Source organism: Leucopleurus acutus, assembly GCF_964270905.1.
Source record: "Leucopleurus acutus genome assembly, chromosome: 9".
NCBI classification, from domain to species: domain Eukaryota; kingdom Metazoa; phylum Chordata; class Mammalia; order Artiodactyla; family Delphinidae; genus Leucopleurus; species Leucopleurus acutus.
This window is the reverse complement of record NC_139144.1, coordinates 29421287-29440617: the sequence shown is the minus strand read 5'-3', so window position 1 is coordinate 29440617 and position 19331 is coordinate 29421287. Positions and strand designations below refer to the sequence as shown.

General features: G+C 35.3%; 1 protein-coding gene across 1 annotated transcript in view; it reads left to right on the top strand.

The window, feature by feature from the left end:
* Positions 1-19331, top strand: part of SEMA3E (semaphorin 3E) — a gene marked incomplete at its 5' end in the record, with an annotated part of 261632 nt that overhangs the window by 203456 nt on the left and 38845 nt on the right. The window contains one exon of the mRNA XM_082846435.1: positions 9725-9818. Coding sequence (XP_082702561.1) covers positions 9725-9818 — 94 coding nt within the window. The remainder of the gene's footprint in view (positions 1-9724; positions 9819-19331) is intronic.

Sequence of the window (19331 nt, the reverse complement as noted above, 5' to 3'; positions counted from 1 at the left end):
ATGATTACTTTTAAGAAGATGGTGAGGAAGAGGTGAGAAGCAAGGTTGATGCTGTTTTCTCGTAAAAGCCGGCTTCACGACGACATTATAATTACAGTTTGAAGAATATTTGCTTCCAGTATTCTCAGTATACCCTGGCATACATATCCAGCAGACAGAGCTATCAGTGTGGAATTTAGGAGAATATTGGCATATGATGAGGGCACTTAGGGTGAGGAATCCTGAAGTAATAATTAAAACAAAAGAGAGGGAAAGATGATTTTGCCATCAAATAAAGGTTAAAGCAAATATTTATTTAAAAATTCAGCACAAGACATTTGAGTTAGAATTTTACTTAGCTGTATTATAAGCTTTTAAAAAATTTTAGTAGCCTCTGCAAGCTATTCTGATAATATTTAAGGAAATAAAACATTTGAACATATAATTTAATAAGTACATAAAATAATAAAATACTTTTCTTCTTCAAAAAAATCTTAATATACATTTTTGAACCTTGATTATACATTAAGTACCTTATAAAGGACTCAACCATGCCTAGCAACACAAATATATCCATCCTCTCCTTTATAATGGCAAGTAGGGTAATACTGTAAAATAATGTGGAACTAGAAGACACTCTTTGAGACTAGCAAACCCTCATTCTGCCCGTGATTCCTCACCTATAAAGAGAAAGTAATATTGTGAACAATATTATTGACCCTGTCTTACTTTACAGACTTACTTTGAGGATGAAACAAAATAACATGTTCAAGAATACTTCCTAAATTTTAAAGTATTATATAAATGTAATGTATCATTTTGGGGGGAAAAATGTAAAAAAAGAAAAAAGCAATTAAAATGCAAAACTATTAGCCTTAAAGTCAAAACATTTACTTACAACTTCACTCCCTTTTTGCATTTTTTTCCACTTTGTTTATTTAGCCTTTGGGAAATATTTCACATATTCTTTAATAAATGATTTTATTGCTTGGCAGAAGAAAGGGAAAAAATAAATGATACAGTGAATCACATTCAAAATTGATGTGTGATACAGACCATTGAATAGCTGTTTTTTTGTGTGAAGAATTAAAGTGCATATTATGGTTATTTATTCTAGGCATTTTTGTACCCAAACCACCTTTATTGATAGATACAGGGCTGTGAGCCTGTGTATTTTACTTTTTTCCTATTAGAAATAGCTAATAAAATAAGTGATTACTTGTTTTATCTTGTTGTATTTGTAATGTTCCAATTTACTTTTGACATCTTTCAGAATATCTCAGTGGTGCTGAGGGCAAGAATAGTATTAGTTCACAAAGCTGATTTATTAATGGGAAGCTCATTTCATTTAATTGGCATCACGTTTAACACCTGATATGCAGCAACTCACGCCTACTGACAGTAGCTTACAGCAGGCTTCCTGGGTTTTGAGGGCTCTCCTCAAGACCTAAATGAGAAAATCCTTCTGGGAAGATGGACCATTTATTCTTTACAAACGTTTTTCTGAAGAGCACATGCATCTCTGACATTTGTGAGCTAGATGTCCTGCTTTTTCTCAAGCACATGAGGATCTGTTGAAAAACTTCTCTGTGTCACACTGAAACAAAAAGTGCAGCCCACATTGTTAATACTAGCGATGTCTTGTAAATTTAAGCCACATTACTCAGGCAGAAATTCCAGCTGTTAAAACATAGATAATGGAAAACCAGTCTAAGTAGTGACCAACATTCTCAAAAGGGTTAAACACCAGCATTACACATTACTTGAACCATAAACTCGATTGCTTTGGGGTCATTGACAAGGTCATTATGACTCAAGTTTTCTGGTTGGTTTGGTTGTTGAATTCTACTTCATGGAAGAAAATTATATTACTTGCTTTTTAGTATTTTATTGGATTGTGCACTAAATTAAACACTGCATTTAAGACCACAGTGAACTCTCCAAATAATGTGAAAAACTTCATTCTTAAATTTGTAGTTAATTTTGAAGTTAGCTTGACCTATGCAAAGCAAAGCAATAAAAGTTTGGAATTTGCCTGTTTTCTATCATAATATCAATACTATTGTGTGTATGGTAAATTTTCTTCCTTTAAAATTTCTACATCTCGGCTGTATAAAGTTGCAAGAATAACATATTCAATCCTGAGGAATTAAGATGACTTGCATCAGTGTATTTTTTTGTCATATGCAGCTTAACAAGACAAAGGAAGCCTCTGCTTTAAAATCATGGCACAAAAGACCAATTAGTGTGTTAAAAACTAGTGTCAAGTTGGTTGTTTGATAACAATTAAGAACTCGGTCCTTATTGCCCATTCAGTTTTCAAATTTCCTGACAATACACAACAGTATCGAGAGAATACCTGTTCCTCATTAAAAAGAAAAAAGAAAAAAAAAAGTCATGCGGGAAAGGGAAGCCTTAACTGACAAATATGTGTACGTCCGTGTCACACCTCCATATTACTTCAAATTACATGCTGTCACTAATAAGGTCTTTGGGGATAAAATAAGTCATCTCCATAATTCTTCAGTACTTGATTTTATTTTTAACGACTGCCATGTGATATTATGTTCTATTCATCCTAACCTTTAATATATCAAACCTCGCAAGAGTTCATCATATATTGTCAAAGTGTCTATGAAAATACATTATCTTCAATAAATAGCGGGGGAAATTCAGAACACATATATTTTTTCCTTTAGTTGTTACTAAAGCCAATGGCAATCAAAATATAGAAAAAATAGAACTGTGATACTGCTGTATGGGTAGCCCCAGGAAAGCATGTACAACAAAGAATAGCATAATGACTTGTACGTGTCGTCTCGTTTTAAATCAACATACCTATCCACAGGTCTGTTTTGTGAGTTGTTTTAGATCTGTGAGAAAGTAGGCAAAGATCACACAACAAAGGAGATAAAACTATTTATTCAAACAAAACAGCTGTGCATTTATTATACAGCAGGTATTTTATTTGATACAGAGGATCAAAGATAAATGTCACATAGGCAGTTTCCTCAAGGAAGCCTCACAAACCAGTAGGGAATAGAGTCAAACAGACAGTTGTAATACAGAGGAGTAAATGATGTAAAAGGGGGATTTATATGATGCTTCAGGAGGACCCAGAATCCGTATTAGGGCAGACAGATGGGTCAGATCAGGATTCCTGGAGGTGATAAGGTCTGTGCTGAATTTTTAATACTGTGTGGGCATTATTATCCTAAACCACATTAATAAGTCCAAGAAAGATTAAAAAATCTACAAGCAGTCAGAATGGTTGGTACTCAAACTGTAAGAGCGGCATTTTAGAGATGAAGTATTTATGTATAAAGTCCCTCATGTAAATACCCTAAGGCCTTTAGACTTTGTTTTCTGGAGTCTATGGGAAGTCAATGACAGATTTTAAGTAGGGAGGTGATAAGAGGAAATTCACATTTCAGAAAGAAGTCTTTGGTAGCAGAGTAAAGAATTAGTGGCTGGGGAGACTGCTCAGGAGGCTGGTTAAAATTAAGGTGATAAATGGTAGAGGAGTGAATCAAAAGTGCCATGGTGCAGGCAACAGCGTTGAATATTGTAGATAGATACAGTAAAAAAAAAAATCTATTGGGGGTAATTTTATGAGAATAGTAGAGTGATAAGGCTTGGAGTTTTGTTTGCTACTGTGTTTCCTGTTCCAGGGCCAGGACCTGACAAGTGGAAACTGATTTTTTTTTTTTCTGAATAATTACATAAATAATGGAAACTGATTTTCTCCATCAATCGTAAGGTGTGAGGCTGTCTGCTGAATGTCAAGGGAGATCATGAGTTAGGGTGTCTGAGCACATAGCTGCTCAAAAGAGTTATAAAAGGATGTAACCAGGGAAACATACATTCCTTGGAAATTTTGAGGGCTGAGCTAAAAACCACTGGTTGTTAGTGATTGCTTTATATTTTTGAATGGTTTGCTTTAGCATCATCGCTATCCTAGGTTTAGAAATGGCGAAGGTAGACATGTGGATAAGAGAACAAGGGGCAAAGTGAGGGCTGACTAAGGGGGAGAAGATGGGAAGGGACCTTTGTATTTTGAAAAAAATAAAAGGGTCTCAACTCTGGAGGTTTGTATTGGGTCAAAAATATTTATAATTTTATGATTAATCATGTAAAAGAGCTGGGAGTGTGAGAAGCTGTGTGGAGCAATATCCTCATAGGAGCTGCGTTCATTTTTTAAGGCTGCTGTAACAAATTACCGTCAATTTAGTGGCTTAGAATGAAACAAATGTTTTATCTAATAATTCTGTAGATGAGAAGTCTAAAATGATTCTCACTGGAATAAAATCAAGATGTCAGTAGGGATGCATTCCTTCCAGAAGATCTCGGGGAAGAATCCATGACATTCTTTTTTCCAGCTTCTAGAGAACCACCCACATTCCTTAGCTCATGGCCCCATTCTTCCATCATCAGAGCCAGCAATGAATGGCGGGTCTAGTCTTCCCCACACTGCATTGCTTTGGTTGGTTCTTGGCTGTCATCGTCACATCTTCTCTGACCATTTTTAGGACTCATGTGATTACATTGGGCTCACCTGGCTAATTCAGGGTAATCTCCCCATCTGAATGTCCTTAACTTAATCACGTCTGAAAAGTCTGTTTTGCTATGCAAAGTGAGATATTCATAGGTTCCGGGCGTTAGGACATGAACATTTTGAGGCTCCATAATTATGCCTAGTATGGGAGCTATGACTCAATTAAGGCAAGGAGGTATTGAAGCATGTTGTAAATTGAGTGTGGTTTTAGGGATTCACTTACCATGAAATAAGGATTTCAAAAGGCATGGTAGAAAGGTTTTAGAGAAGCAATAAAATTAGATCAGAAATATGGTTTTAGTAGTCATCTTATCTCCAATAGAAGTTGCCTGTCTGACCTTGTTCGTCTTTCATGATTTGTTCAGTGGAAATCTCATACTTGTTATCAACAAAGTTTGATGGGTTAAAAAGAGGAGTTTTGAGTACATTCGTGAAAGAGGCAAACTCGGGCTTCCCTGGTGGCACAGTGGTTGAGAATCCATCTGCCACTACAGGGGACATGGGTTCAAGCCCTGGTCCGGGAAGATCCCACATGCCGTGGAGCAGCTGAGTCCGCGAGCCACAACTACTGAAGCCCGTGCACCTAGAGCCAGTGCTCTGCAACAAAGAGAAGCTACCTCAGTGAGAAGCCCACAGACAGCAACGAAGACCCAATGCAGACAAAAATAAATAATTTTTTTTGCGGTACACGGGCCTCTCACTGTTGTGGCCTCTCCCGTTGCGGAGCACAGCCTCCAGATGCGCAGGCTCAGCGGCCATGGCTCACGGGCCCAGCCGCTCCGTGGCATGTGGGATCTTCCCAGACCGGGGCACGAACCCATGTCCCCTGCATCGGCAGGCAGACTCTCAACCACTGCGCCACCAGGGAAGCCCAAGTAAATACATTTTTTAAAAAAAAGAGGCAAACCATTTTTAGGTTTGATTAGCTTTCACCACAGGCAGATCTTTTGTTTTTACCATGTCATAAAACATTGATTGGGTGTAAGATAACTTTATCTTCTTACTTTTTCTGGCCTTGCTTCTTTTGTTTAACTTCTGTAAGTGTCATGTAATTATGTGTTAAGGTTTGACTGCACGTAATGTGCTCAGATAAAATTTATTGAGGCCAGTCACTGATTTATCACAGACAAATGAACAGTTGAGTTCAACTGACAAACGAGGCTGAGTTCAAAATAATAGGAATGTAAAGCTGTGTGTAATCATAGCCATACTTAGACTCTCAAGTCACTCACGTAAAAAATGTCAACCATTTACTGGCTTTTATTATCAAATGTTATTTTAGTCATAACATCATAATAGCCTTTACTAAAAACCAGGCAACATATTTTTGTTAACAGTTTCATTTAACTTAGTAATTCAGAAATAAAGTAAAAAGCAGGGAGACAGTATTACTGTTTTTAAGGCATCCAGTGATTTAAATAAGGAATATTGACAGCACCTATATTATACTTCTGCAGAAAGGTATGTTCTGATTAATAAAAATAAATATAGAGCTTCCTGTTCTATGTGACATTTTAATTTAATAATGGAAATGTTCATTTAAGAACTAGTCAGGGGCTTCCCTGGTGGTGCAGTGGTTGAGAGTCCGCCTGCCAATGCAGGGGACACGGGTTCATGCCCCGGTCCGGGAAGATCCCACATGCCGCGGAGCGGCTGGGCCCGTGAGCCATGGCCGCTGAGCCTGCGCGTCCGGAGCCTGTGCTCCGCAACGGGAGAGGCCACAACAGTGAGAGGCCCGCGTACTGAGAAAAAAAAAAAAAAAGAACTAGTCAGGTTTGGGGACAGGGTCAAAGAAGACTATGCGAAGTGATGAGATACAAGTTATAGAACTTTCAAAGCACCTCTTCACTATTTTGTTAGAAATAGTGTAGTCTTCAAATTTAAGAAGTACATAGCACAATTTACAATCCAGCTTAACACTGTCATCCATTTTGGTATTATCTGACTTCTGCAGTATTATTAACCAAGGGTTATGTATGCATGAAATGATTGTCTCCTCTACAGATTTGGACCTTTCTTCTTTTTATAAAGATAATGGTGCTTGCCTAAAGCAGGGATGTTCTAATAGTTTATCTTTTTTTTAATCATTAGTGGGCTAAAAACCTACAAATTGCAGAATACACGTATTTTTTCCAGCTTTACTGAGTTCTAATTGAAAAATAAAATTGTAAGATATTTAAAGTGTACATCGTGATAATTTGATGTAAGTGTACGTTGAGAACACATGAATTTAAAAAATTAAAATGATAGGTATGTCTATCCTTTAAGCTCTTCAAAAATGTGGATTTTTAAAGTGATGTGAAAAGCAGGCAAAAAGGCTTAATTTAATTTGTTCATTATTTCAAAAGACTATTTGTTGAGGCAGTTTTAGCCATTAATCAAATTAATGAGAGATATTTGAAGTCTTCTGGAGAAAGGTGGGAAGGGTTCAGTCAAGGTACATCTGAGTCTGGACTTGAGGCATAGATCTCTGAGAATATGTAAGTACGTAGTATTCAGTATTCAGTTGTCAAATTTGAAGTTTCATGAAAGAGTTCATCCTTTTACAGACTCAAACAGATTTTACGTATTGCACAGAGTTGTGCTTCATACATCCTGGGTTCCACTTATTTGTTCTCAAAATGTTAGGGTTATAGGCTTTTGTGAATATAGTTTCCAGTTGATTCAATTTACTTCTCTTGAAAGTTGAAGACGCTGCTCTGTCCGATACTTGATATCTCAGGAACACGCCGAAATTCACAAATCAACAGTAGTAGCCTTAGGAACCTAGATCATGATTTATATTTACAAAAACCTGTGACTTTTCTAACAAATTGTAACTTCATTTCCTTCATCTAACTTTGTGGTTCTTCAAAATCTGAGATTCTCTTGATCTTAGCATTCTTACAGTTTGCATTTTCTGTTTCACCCACTTGACAGTTTAAATTTAAATGAATATATTATATTCCTTGAATCAATAAGCAATATACTTGTTTTTCTCTTGAAGTTTCAATTTTAGTGTTTACAGTTTCTAATTATATCTGTTAGATAAATCGACTTCATCCATCATTAGAGACAAAAAGTTGAGTATCACAGAATGTTGAATCTATCAAAAGTCTTTTGGGCCTCTCCCGTTGCGGAGGACAGGCTCCGGACGCACAGGCTCAGCGGCCATGTCTCACGGGCCCAGCTGCTCCGCGGCATGTGGGATCCTCCCGGACCGGGGCACGAACCCGTGTCCCCTGCATCGGCAGGTGAACTCTCAACCACTGTGCCACCAGGGAAGCCCCCAAAAGTCTTGATTTAAGAAAGTAGTTCAGTATATTTCTTCAACTGCTTTCTATGAGCAAACATTTGGACATTTGACTGTATTAGAGCAAGTATAGTATGTATACCCTACCTATTTTTACCAAATATTCTATAAAGTGGCAGTGACTAAAGGGGTAAACAAGTATTTCATTCATAGACTTGATCATTTCCTCCTCCATATAACAAACACTATGGATATGTTTGGCAAATTTAGATGAAACCCTTTCCTTTTAAGTATTAGCTGGGTAGACCAGTCATTCTAGCTCATTTCAACAAACATTTTCTTTTCATGTCATTGCAAATCTGTTGTCTGTGGGAAGCGAACACAAAAATGTTTCAAATTATTTACTGGCATTCTTTCTCTCTACTGATTCGTGTGAAGTGTATAAATAGATAAACTTTTTTTTTTTCTGGCTTAAAATATCAGTTTAGCCACACCTCTGGACTCAGAGGCCACATTTGTTCTCTGGGCTATGGTTCAGTTCCAAGAACAAGACTGGAGTTTTATAAGAGTCAGGTGAACTCTGCACTTACCAGAAAGGTCTTGAAATGGCAGGATCAAAATGGTGATTTTAGAGTATCACAGAGAGAAAGAGGAATGTGTGTTGGATAAGAATGGCAAGAAAAGGATGGCATAGATAATGTGGAGTAAATAGGCTGTCTAGGAAAGTCCAGATCAAGTTCTAGAAAAGTGCATGCAACCCTTAAAGGTTCCTCAGGACTTTGGATTGGTTACAGGTTCATTATTCACAGGTGGGCGGGACTACTTATAGATGCCACAGTGGGCAGTATTGACAATATTCTATTGCAAAGTGGGTTTTTTTTTTTTCCGACAAAATATTCTATATTGATTTTTAATTTTTTTTTTTTTTTGCGGTACGCGGACTTCTCACTGCTGTGGCCTCTCCCGCTGCGGAGCACAGGCTCCGGACGCACAGGCTCAGCGGCCATGGCTCACGGGCCCAGCCGCTTCGTGGCATGTGGGATCCTCCCGGACCGGGGCACGAACCTGTGTCCCCTGAAACGGCAGGCGGACTCTCAACCACTGCGCCACCAGGGAAGCCCCTCTATATTGATTTTTATTGTCACTTTTCCAGACTACTTTTTTCTTTTTAACTGAAACCACTTATAACACACTTAATGGAGATTACTTGTAAAAATATCCATTAATGAGAATTTTGCAATCTGAGAACATTCAGAAAAAGTTCTGTGGTTGTGTGATTGCAATAGGAACCAATAAAGTAGTAGTTTTTCATGGAAATGTTTGTTTTCAAAATCTCATTTGTGCAAAACCATACTGAAATATTGTTCATAATATGGCATCAACTTCTACATGTATATCCCAGTAATTATTTATGCAGTAATCATTCTCTAAATTATTAAATATTAGATGTCTATACAAAGAATATGCAATGACGAATAAAAATGATTGGAAATAAATTTTCCAAATTATTGATTGAAAATTTTATCATTTTCTTTTAGAGATTATTCAAAAAATCAATAATGGCCTTTGTGGAATAAATGCCCATTTCCATGTTTATCAGTCTCCTTTTTACTAACCTTTTTTTTTTTTTTCAGCAAGTCTCCATTCATTTGGAATATTTAACTGACACATCTCAGAATAACTAATACTGGCTGATCAAGTGATTAAAAACTGCAAATTTCTTTCATTTCAGCACCTGCATCCTTTTTGAGAGAAGTGAGAAAACCCACATGGGCCTGAAAACCCATGTGTTTATTTATAAAATCCAGTTTGTTCCTAAATAACTTGATGTTTCTCACTGGTGCCCTATTTACAATACCTGTTTTGTAAATAATCAAGGTTAAATGTATTTTTTCTGAGAAATTAAATTCTTATTAAAGTTGGCAAATACATAATGGCTTTTCTGGTTTTCTTTAAAGGATCCCCTTTTTCACCTGGAATCACACAGATCTGAGAGAGGAAGGGGCAGATGTCCTTTTGATGCGAGCTCCTCATTCATCTCCACTTTAATTGGTAATTATCATGGCTGCAGACATCAGGTGGTAGTCATATTGATTTCGAAACTTCAGGCAGATTCTTTGGTGTTTCTTCATATACATTGCTGTGTCATATCTATTTATTGGTGCTGGGAGCATGGATATTAAATTTCAAGCCATACTCACCTGAGCCAATTTTATTCTAAAATAAGTGCAGCTGCTATGAAGTATGGACGTCTCATCCAGAAAACACAAATTGTCCCTTAATACCTGATAGAAGGTATTTTGTATTATGTCATTTATTGTTCACAAAATGCAATTATGTAAATACTTTTTATAAAAATGTAGCTAGAGAAACCAAACTATTTTAACATATGTTAATTCTTTATGTATTAATTACTCTGTGACTTTAAGGGAACTTCTAATATTCTCTTCTTGGTACCTTTCTCTGTGTCAGTAGAATTCAGCAGAGAGTCATCTCAATTTGGAATTTCAAAGTCATTCCTGTTAATTTAAAATGTAAGCTGTAGAGGTTGAGTGGCTCAAACTATGTCCACGTTGGCATAATAGAATAAGCTGGCCATGTCTGATCTGGATTTCAATTGGATTTCAATTAAATTAGTCAAGATACATGAAAATCTCACTTAAATCTCAGAAAAATCCTTTTTCTTTAATACAGTTTGGGACTGAAAATGGAAGACCCTTATCAAATACTCCAGCACTGCTATGGTACAGACAGCTGATTGAGTTGCCAAGTATTGCCAAAGTTGAAGGGAGCAATCCCTGACACCTCACATAGGTGCTCTTAGGAATCATTCTGTTTCCTCAGTGTTGAGAGGTTCTGATAGATATATGGTACAGATGTACAAGCTTCTGTTATTACATTTGCAGCAGTTAGAGTTATCTGCTACTATTAGGTCATCCTGTTTACAGAAAATGAAAACATGTAAAATAACAAGTAGAGATTTCCTATCCTAAATAAGTGGGTAAAACTTAAAACTCCCCACTGATGAGTAATCAACATACCTTATGCTGGACTGAGAGTTGATGCAGATGTTCCTGTATATTCTAGAGACAACATGTTCCGTGAACTTATTCCAGACAGTTGAGTCTGATGGGCCTTGCATCCGAGTTCCCACAGTCCCCTGTCGCAGTAACGGTACTCAGGTCCAAATAAGTAGAGCTTTTATATATACGGATATTTATTTGTAGAACAAAAATCTTACGTTAGCTCTAAACAGTAGGGAAGGTTTGATTACTACAGCTTCATAATTTGCAAGTGCTTTAAGATGAGAATTTCACGTAGTGATTAGTTCTTTAGGAGCTTGAATAAAGAGATATTTTTAAAGAATATAAGATTTTTAAGAAAATACTATGATATCCTGAGTTCTGCTACTCACTCATATATGTGTGTGTGTAAACACAATATGCGGAGGGGAGATTTTAAATATGGGAATTAAGTTGCTTAAGTCAGTTTGGACTTAGTAGGAATCAGAACCTTAAGAATGCCACTTTTGGAGAGTGCCAGCTTCAGAAATGTTAGAAATTCGTGGTAGATTGGCAGCATATGAGTTAAAATACATGCATTTGATAGACTCATACAGTTTTTTTCTAATGTTTTTAGTGATTTTTGTAACTTCATAGATTTAAGATTTGAATATGTCTGGAAGAAAGAGACTGTCTTATCATCTTTCTTTTACCATACAATATATTGCACAGAAAAGGCCTCCTATAAATATCGACTGAATGAAATACTCCCTGAGCTTCCTAAACAAACAAACCAAAAATAAATTTGGGGATAGTGTTCACAAGAATATTATAAAAGGTATTGAAAGTCAAAAATTACACAGTAAACGCTACTTCTCTAGTAAAATCCTAAGAAGATTGGAAGAGAACACCATTTATTTTGAACATTTCTTTTAATGGTTAAAAGTAATTTTTTTTTAGCCACTCACCACTCAGCCTCCTTGGAGCTTGTTTTCGCATGAAACCAGGAATTTGAAACTGAATTTTTTTTAAGAGGGGAAATATTACTGGAGGGACATTTCCAAGTGAATTTCATTGAACTTCCAAATCGAATTACACGATGCTAAAATGTGAAGTGCTTGCCATCTGGGTGACTGTTTCCCTTATTCAGAAAAGAAATCAAATCATAAGAGCCCTCCAAGCTAAACACAAAAGTTATAGAATAATCCCTGCAAAGAGAAGAAATAAAAATATAATTCTTCTCATTTATCCGCTAGCTTTCATCCCAAAGTACCTTTGAGAGATCATTCACTTACTGTGGCTATGCAGCAGCCACTGGGATGGAAATCTGATAACCTCTGTGAGCCAGCAACTCTTTAAAAGACAGGAAGTAGAAATAATTCACCCAATTGAAAAAGCAGCAGGAATTTGGACTGGAAAAAATGGAGCTACCTGAGTTGGAATTTGGTAGGCCTGGTGCAGCTTACTCTGACAGGAAAAGAATAAATTAATGTGGAATTTTATGACCGCACATGTTCTCTGCCGATGGGTTAGGACAGGACTCCAGCAAAAAGGTGACCATCTTTAGACCATTTCTGCTCCTTCGTTTCTTTGTTAATTATAGGTCACACTTAACTTTTAATACCTGTTCACATTAAGATTCACTTTCATCATTAAAAAAAAAAAACCCTCAAATTTGTAACAATAGTCATAAAACTAACAAGGCCCCCAAAGAAAAAAACATGCTCACGAATCTGAGAATTTCTTATACTATCTTAACTTTAGATACAAGTTTCATTTTATTTAACCTAAATTCTATTGACTTAAGATCACATGGAGTAAAAGCTTACTGAAAAACTAAGTAAGGAATAAATATTATTTGTTAGGTGAAAGGTTAATGACCACTTTTATAAAATTTATAGTCTAATTTAGAATGGAAGTGTTAGTAACTGGCAATGATTCTGTGTGAAACAAGATTTAAGGAGTAATAGCTCTTCATTGAGCTATGTTCTATATGTTTAGAAGCCAATCAAAATGAAATCATACATTAATTAGGTTTGCTCTTTAAATGTCACTTTGTATTAACAGAATTCACCTTGGTGGTATATAAATTCATATCACAGGTACAATATTTCTATATGTTTAACCACACTTTCCCTCTACAGTGATTACTAATATTACATTGAAAGTGGTCTTAAATAACTGGTTGAAGGCAAGACATTATAATCGGGTTTTAAAAACAGTTTTTGAAACAATGAATTACTTAGTAAAATGAATTGCTGCATTACTTGTCTGTACCTTTCAAGTCAGCGAAAGATGCTCAGGACTTATCTTGCCACTAAAAATTATTAGGTTTGGTGGCCGGCCAAATAAAAATTCAGGAAGGGGCTTCCCTGGTGGCGCAGTGGTTGAGAGTCCACCTGCCGATGCAGGGGACACAGGTTCGTGCCCCAGTCCGGGTAGATCCCACATGCTGCGGAGCAGCTGGGCCCGTGAGCCATGGCCGCTGAGCCTGCGCGTCCGGAGCCTGTGCTCCGCAACGGGAGAGGCCACAACACTGAGAGGCCCGCGTACTGCAAAAAAAAAAAAAAAAAATTCAGGAAATATTTTCTTTATGTCATATGTCATTTTGGTCAGGAAGGAAAAGTATTAACTGACTTTTTTGCATCAGTTTACATTTGATATAATATTGCAGTATTCTTTTTATTAAGTTGATAGCACCTTCAGTAACTTTGGGATTTCTTTAATAGTTTGTCAGCTCAATTCTATTGCTACTGTTTTAAAACGTTTCATTCTGACCCAGATTTTTATTACCAGTTCTAGGTGTAATTTAATACATACCATACCTAAAGTACCTAAGATATGCTAATGTACATGTCACTAGTGTTTGGGGGAAAACCACTCTGATTTGTCAGGTACCTTTTCACACTTTGCTTCTGAAAGTGCTAGCTTTGTTGTTAGAATTTTTAGGATACTTTCAAGTTAAAGACTTACTGAATTTTATATCAACAAATAACCATGAATGAGGTATTTCATGGTCACCAAAATTTTCTTTCTGCCCTTTTCATGTCTTATTTACATTTTATAGCAAATAAAACTACAAAAGTTTACAGCTGCTGAAATTTTCTTCCTGCACTTTTATTCATCATAATGAGACCTTTGTGAATATATCCCCTCATTACAAATTCTGTGAATTAAAGGTCAATGTCAGTTGAATGAAAGGGAGTCGGAATTCATGCAGGGAAAATTTAAGTGATTATCTCAAGCTCTTAATACCATTAAAACTTTTTTAAAAAATAAATGTTTCTATTTTATTAACTGTGTATTCAAGGCAGAATTACAAATGAATAGTTCTGGCACAAAATAGGACTTCATAAATGTTAGAAAAATAAATGAAATCATCGAAATGAAGGTAAAGTGTATGTCTTTACAATGACAACCTCTATAAACGTAAGTGAATGTGCTGGCTCGTTTCTTGAATTCGTCCCAACTGTGTAGAAACTTATGCCTTTAGCATGTTCCTGTGCCTAAAGAATATCTGTAATTTCTTATCCAGGTTAAGACTGCTGTGCTTTGTCATCTGGCAGAATGCCAAGCATCCACATGCTCACTGTTGCTTCTGGCCATTAACTGCTAGTTGCTAATGAGCTATTTGAATACTTGCTTATGGTTTCCTCAAAAAAAGAAGAAAAAAAATGTCATCTTCAATTCCCCATGGACATTCTCCCCCTTAGAAATCTGATTTGACCATGCTGGTAGCAATGTCACTGTTTTGCCACCAGGGAAACTCAGCACTGTCACGGATGCTAGCAAATGCAAATGAACAGATTCAGAACGCAGTTTTCTTTTTTCCTTCATACGGCAGAAACCAGCTTCTTGACAGTGATAGCTAATGCTAGCTATTTGCCAAAGCAAAAACAAACAGAAAGTCCAAACAACTACATAACTAATAAAAGGACCTGCTTTTCCTGATTTCTTTCAGCATCCTACACAGACCGTGAGTGTAAACTGGGAGGTTGGAACCTGTGGACCATTCTTATCCATCCTCATCCTCCCAAGTGCATTTTGTTTCTCTTTGCAATTATGCATGTAATAATCACTCTGTGAAATAGTGCAAAAGTAGAATGATTTTCTAACAAAATGATACAGTTCAGTTATAAAATGAGGTAGTTAAATCCATCTTTAGCCATGTCTTTTCCATGAAACGAACATGTTTCACATTCAGATTTGTAGACATTTACAACATAAATAGGAGAAATGCTTGAGCAAGACTTAAGAAAATAAGAAGGGCATGAAAAACTGTGAATTTTTCTCACTAAACACTTAAAATCTGTATTTACAACATGGTGAGTAAAACCTCTAATCGATTAATAATACCATCTGTGAACTAAGCTCTTGATAAGGTTGATAAAATATTAAGGCAATGAAGTATGTTTCACTAAAACTTCAACTGGAGTTTGTATTGTAAAAAAAGTTGTGTAGAAAAGTATTTTACTTATGCATTTTAACTTAGAATTATTCACAATGGGTTTGTTTTTGTATCGCCAAGGTCAAATGATTGTTTTATTTTCTTTCCTACAAACTAGTTGAGAGTAGACACAGTCTTTTGTGGCTGAAACTATTGGGGACAAATACTAGAAGAAGATAGAGTCCCTGTGTTCCTGGATTTAAATTATTAAATATAGTCTTTTTGAGGAACAAAAACTCAAAGAACTCTGCTATTCATATAAATGCCAACAGTTTTTTCTTTCTTTTGATATTTTCTCCCTGAAGCATTTTTGAAAAATGAGAATCTTATCCTGAGGTTTTTGTTTTTATTGCATTTCATAGTTTTTTTTTAAATTTGAACACTAAAAGTTTCAGATTTATTCACTTGTTAATTAACTCATTATGCCATTCTTTGATTCAACAAATGCTTATTGAGCATTTTCTGTATTCCAGATGCTCTACAGGATATTGGTGACAAAAGAATATAATAAGACACATCAAGAAGTCTGCATTCTAGTGAGGAATAATGTCAAACACGGGAGACAAACTATAGTAGGATGAGAAATATGATAGGCATGGGGGCTATGGTGGTACTAGGAGCTACTAAACTAACACAAGTTCGGTCAGGGAAAGCTTCATGGAGAAAGTGGGCCGTGGCCAGGTAAATGGGAGGTGAAGTGGGAAGGCGGGGAGGTGCAGAATTCCAGGCAAAGAACATACAAACCATAAAAAGGGCAGCAGAGAGAACAGAAAAGCTTGGCAACCTCAGGAAATCACTTGTACACCTCTCTGATTGTCCAAATAACCGAGGCAGTGAGATTCCAAACAGTTTTGCCACAAGCAGTAGGTTTGGGGCAGGGGGCTTAGTTTGCCAGATTTCCAGTGCAGGATTGTTTCCACTCTTCTGGTATCTGTACACAGAGACTGTTGTTGAACATGACAATGATAAGTTACATTCACCTGTCAAAATACCCTGCAGATGTGTTTTATTTTTTAATGATAACCAACTAACATTAACACAACATCAGTTACCATCAGAAGCCTATAACAATGAAACATATGGCATACAAGTCAAATTGGTTATTTATATTCAGAATATCAAAATAGATACCAGTAAACTTTGTGACCAAGCTAATACATTTATTAAATATCATGTCTGTATAGACATAGAAAACTAAAAATTTGAGTAGTTCTGTTCTTATTATTGAAAATCTAAAACATATTGTACTATTTGTATGAAATATTTTTTAATCCGTGAAAATATGAATTATCCAGATATTATTTTTTGCTCTATACAATACCAAAATATTGATTCACAAGTTGTCTCTATACCAGTTATAATTTTAAAGTTTTCAACTAGAAACTATGTATTTGCCATAAATAATATCAATTATAATAATGTTGATTATTTTTGTTCATTTAATTAGTATTAGTTAACTTTGTGCCTAAAGCTTTATTCTCATTATTTTTCATTAAAGTGTTTATTTTTTCTTAGGAAAGTATTTTACCAAACATCATTATTATCTATTACTATAAATTTATTTTGTTCTTCACACTGCTAATAAAATATGAAAGGACAATCTTTCCCTTCTGAGGAAAAGCTAATGTTTCCAACAGGAACACGTTTGGTTCAGTTTACATAGCATATAGTTTTTAGCACCTGTCTAGTAGCTTCTTTGAAGTTTAAGTCATACAGTTCATATTGTATTATTTGAATTGTTCACAAACCATTTTCTTTTATCTGGATACAAAAAGGGAAATTGGGTAAAATTGGTACTATATCATCTTTTCCTTTTTGCAGATAACCTGCCCTGGATGTATATTATTTGGTAGCATATGGCTCCATCTAGTGGCTGCAAGGGGAACTTTTTTGTTAAATTTGTAGAATTGATTACAAGTGGAACTTGGAAACAGTGTTCAGATTGGGATAAGTGCAAGAAAATTGATGTGAACTAAAATAAAGATTATTTTTCCAAAGTAATATTTTCAGATATAAAAGTTCTGTGAATATTTTAGGAAAGTTTAAAGAAATCTTTTTTTTTGTACCCATTATGAATTAAACATTCAGTCCAGTCCATACTAGAAAAATAAGTTCTGTTTAGGACAGTTTTACAAAATGGCCTTTTTATTTTATTACTGTATTTTATTGAAGTATAGTTGATTTACATCAATATATTCTTTTTCAGATTCTTTTCCATTATAGGTTATTACAAGATATTGATAATAGTTCCCTGTGCTATACAGTAGATCCTTGTTGTTTATCCATTTTACGTATAGTAGTATGTATCTATTAATCCCAGATTCCCAATTTATTCCACCCCTCCCTTTCTCTTTTGGTAACCATAAGTTTGTTTCCTATGTCTGTGGGTCTATTTCTGTTTTGTAAATAAGTTCATTTGTATCATTTTTTTTTTAGATTCCACATGTAAGTGATAACACATGATATTTCTTTCTGTGCCTGACTTACTTCACTTAGCGTGAAAATCTCCAGGTCCATCCATGTAAGATGGCCTTTATATTTTTATGGAAACTATAACCAAGTACAATAACTTTTTAAAATTTCAGAACAACCCTTGCTCTGGTGGTTCAATAGTCAAGTAACTCCTTTGTGCGTGAACTCGTTCATTTCTGCCATAGAGTTGATGATCTCCAAGGCCTTTTAATGAATTCAGCATGACTCTCTTTTATCTATGTTCAAGTAGTACAGATTGAACCCCACATATGGTTCATATCCCTAACCACTGAATACATTTTATCCCAAAATACTCTTTTTCCACATGGATATAAAACTTCTGGTGAAGACAGCGCTGATTGAATTTGATACAAATTATGTCGTTCTTCCCCCCTTCTAGTTTCAAAGAATATGCTTAAATAAGAGCTCTGATATAACTCTTCTCTACCAAATTTTATTTTCTTAAGTCTGGATATAAAGCATCTTTATTTTTTAGTTTTTGTTGTTTTCCTTATCATATTTCTCATTCCGCATGTATTGAATATACAGGATGAACTAAACAAATACAGCTTTTTTAATTTGTTGTCTTGAAAAATTTCAAATACAAAGAAAAATTGAAAGAGGAATAAAAAATTTATAGCATTTACCTTGGCCCACCAACTGTTAATATTCTACCACATTTGCCTCTGTCTCTCCTGTCTCTCTCTCTCTTTCTCACTTATTATAATATATATAGTGTAAAAGTGAATTCCTTTGCGAAGGACCTGAATTTTACTTATTTGTGTCTTGTATAGTTTTTAAGTATCCATAGTGGGTTTTGTGAACCAAAAAAACCATTTATGGTTACTTGTCTTTTTGTAAATGAAGAATAGTTTATTATAGTAACATTTATCAAAACTTAGTTTTCTTGTTTTTAAATTCAATTTATAGCTCACTTTTCTTTTTCTAAATCTAAATCTAACAGAAACAATCATCTTTACTTTTGAAAAATTGTTAGTTATCTCAAGGTGGAAATAAACTTCTTACAGTGATCTTATTTACAACTCAGTTGATTACTCCCTCAAATTTTAAACTTTACAAATATATTTAATCTGTTCAAGTTTTTTAAAGTTTTAAAGACCTTACCTTAGAGAAAACCCTTCATAAATATTGAAACAATTTTTAAATCTAATCAATAAAATTTATAAATATGACACTCAAGTTTTGTTTAATTCTGTTTACATACTTGGTCACATTTTTATACCTGTAACTTTAATAATTCTAATTCTAAAATTGAGTATACAGTTAAATTTATTAAATTGGAAATCCAATTAATTTGAATTCTCTTTAAAAAAGGACTTTAAATACCACTTGGACACGTATGTACACAGTCCAGATTTAACAGAAAGGCATTAATACTTTGAGTATACTTTTAGTATACTCATCACGTCTATATTTTAAAAGCTGACCACAGTTACTTGGCACTCATTAAGAAAATAATTTTGTCACCCTAAATTGAGGTTGCTATATCCAGCGATCTGTTGCTATCATCTGCTTCTTGGCCAGAGATTTTAGCCCAGGACAGGATTGGAGCCTCATATGCCCAGGACAATCCTTCTGGACTCACTGAGGAGCACACCAGTTACCTTTTGTTGTCAGTTCGAC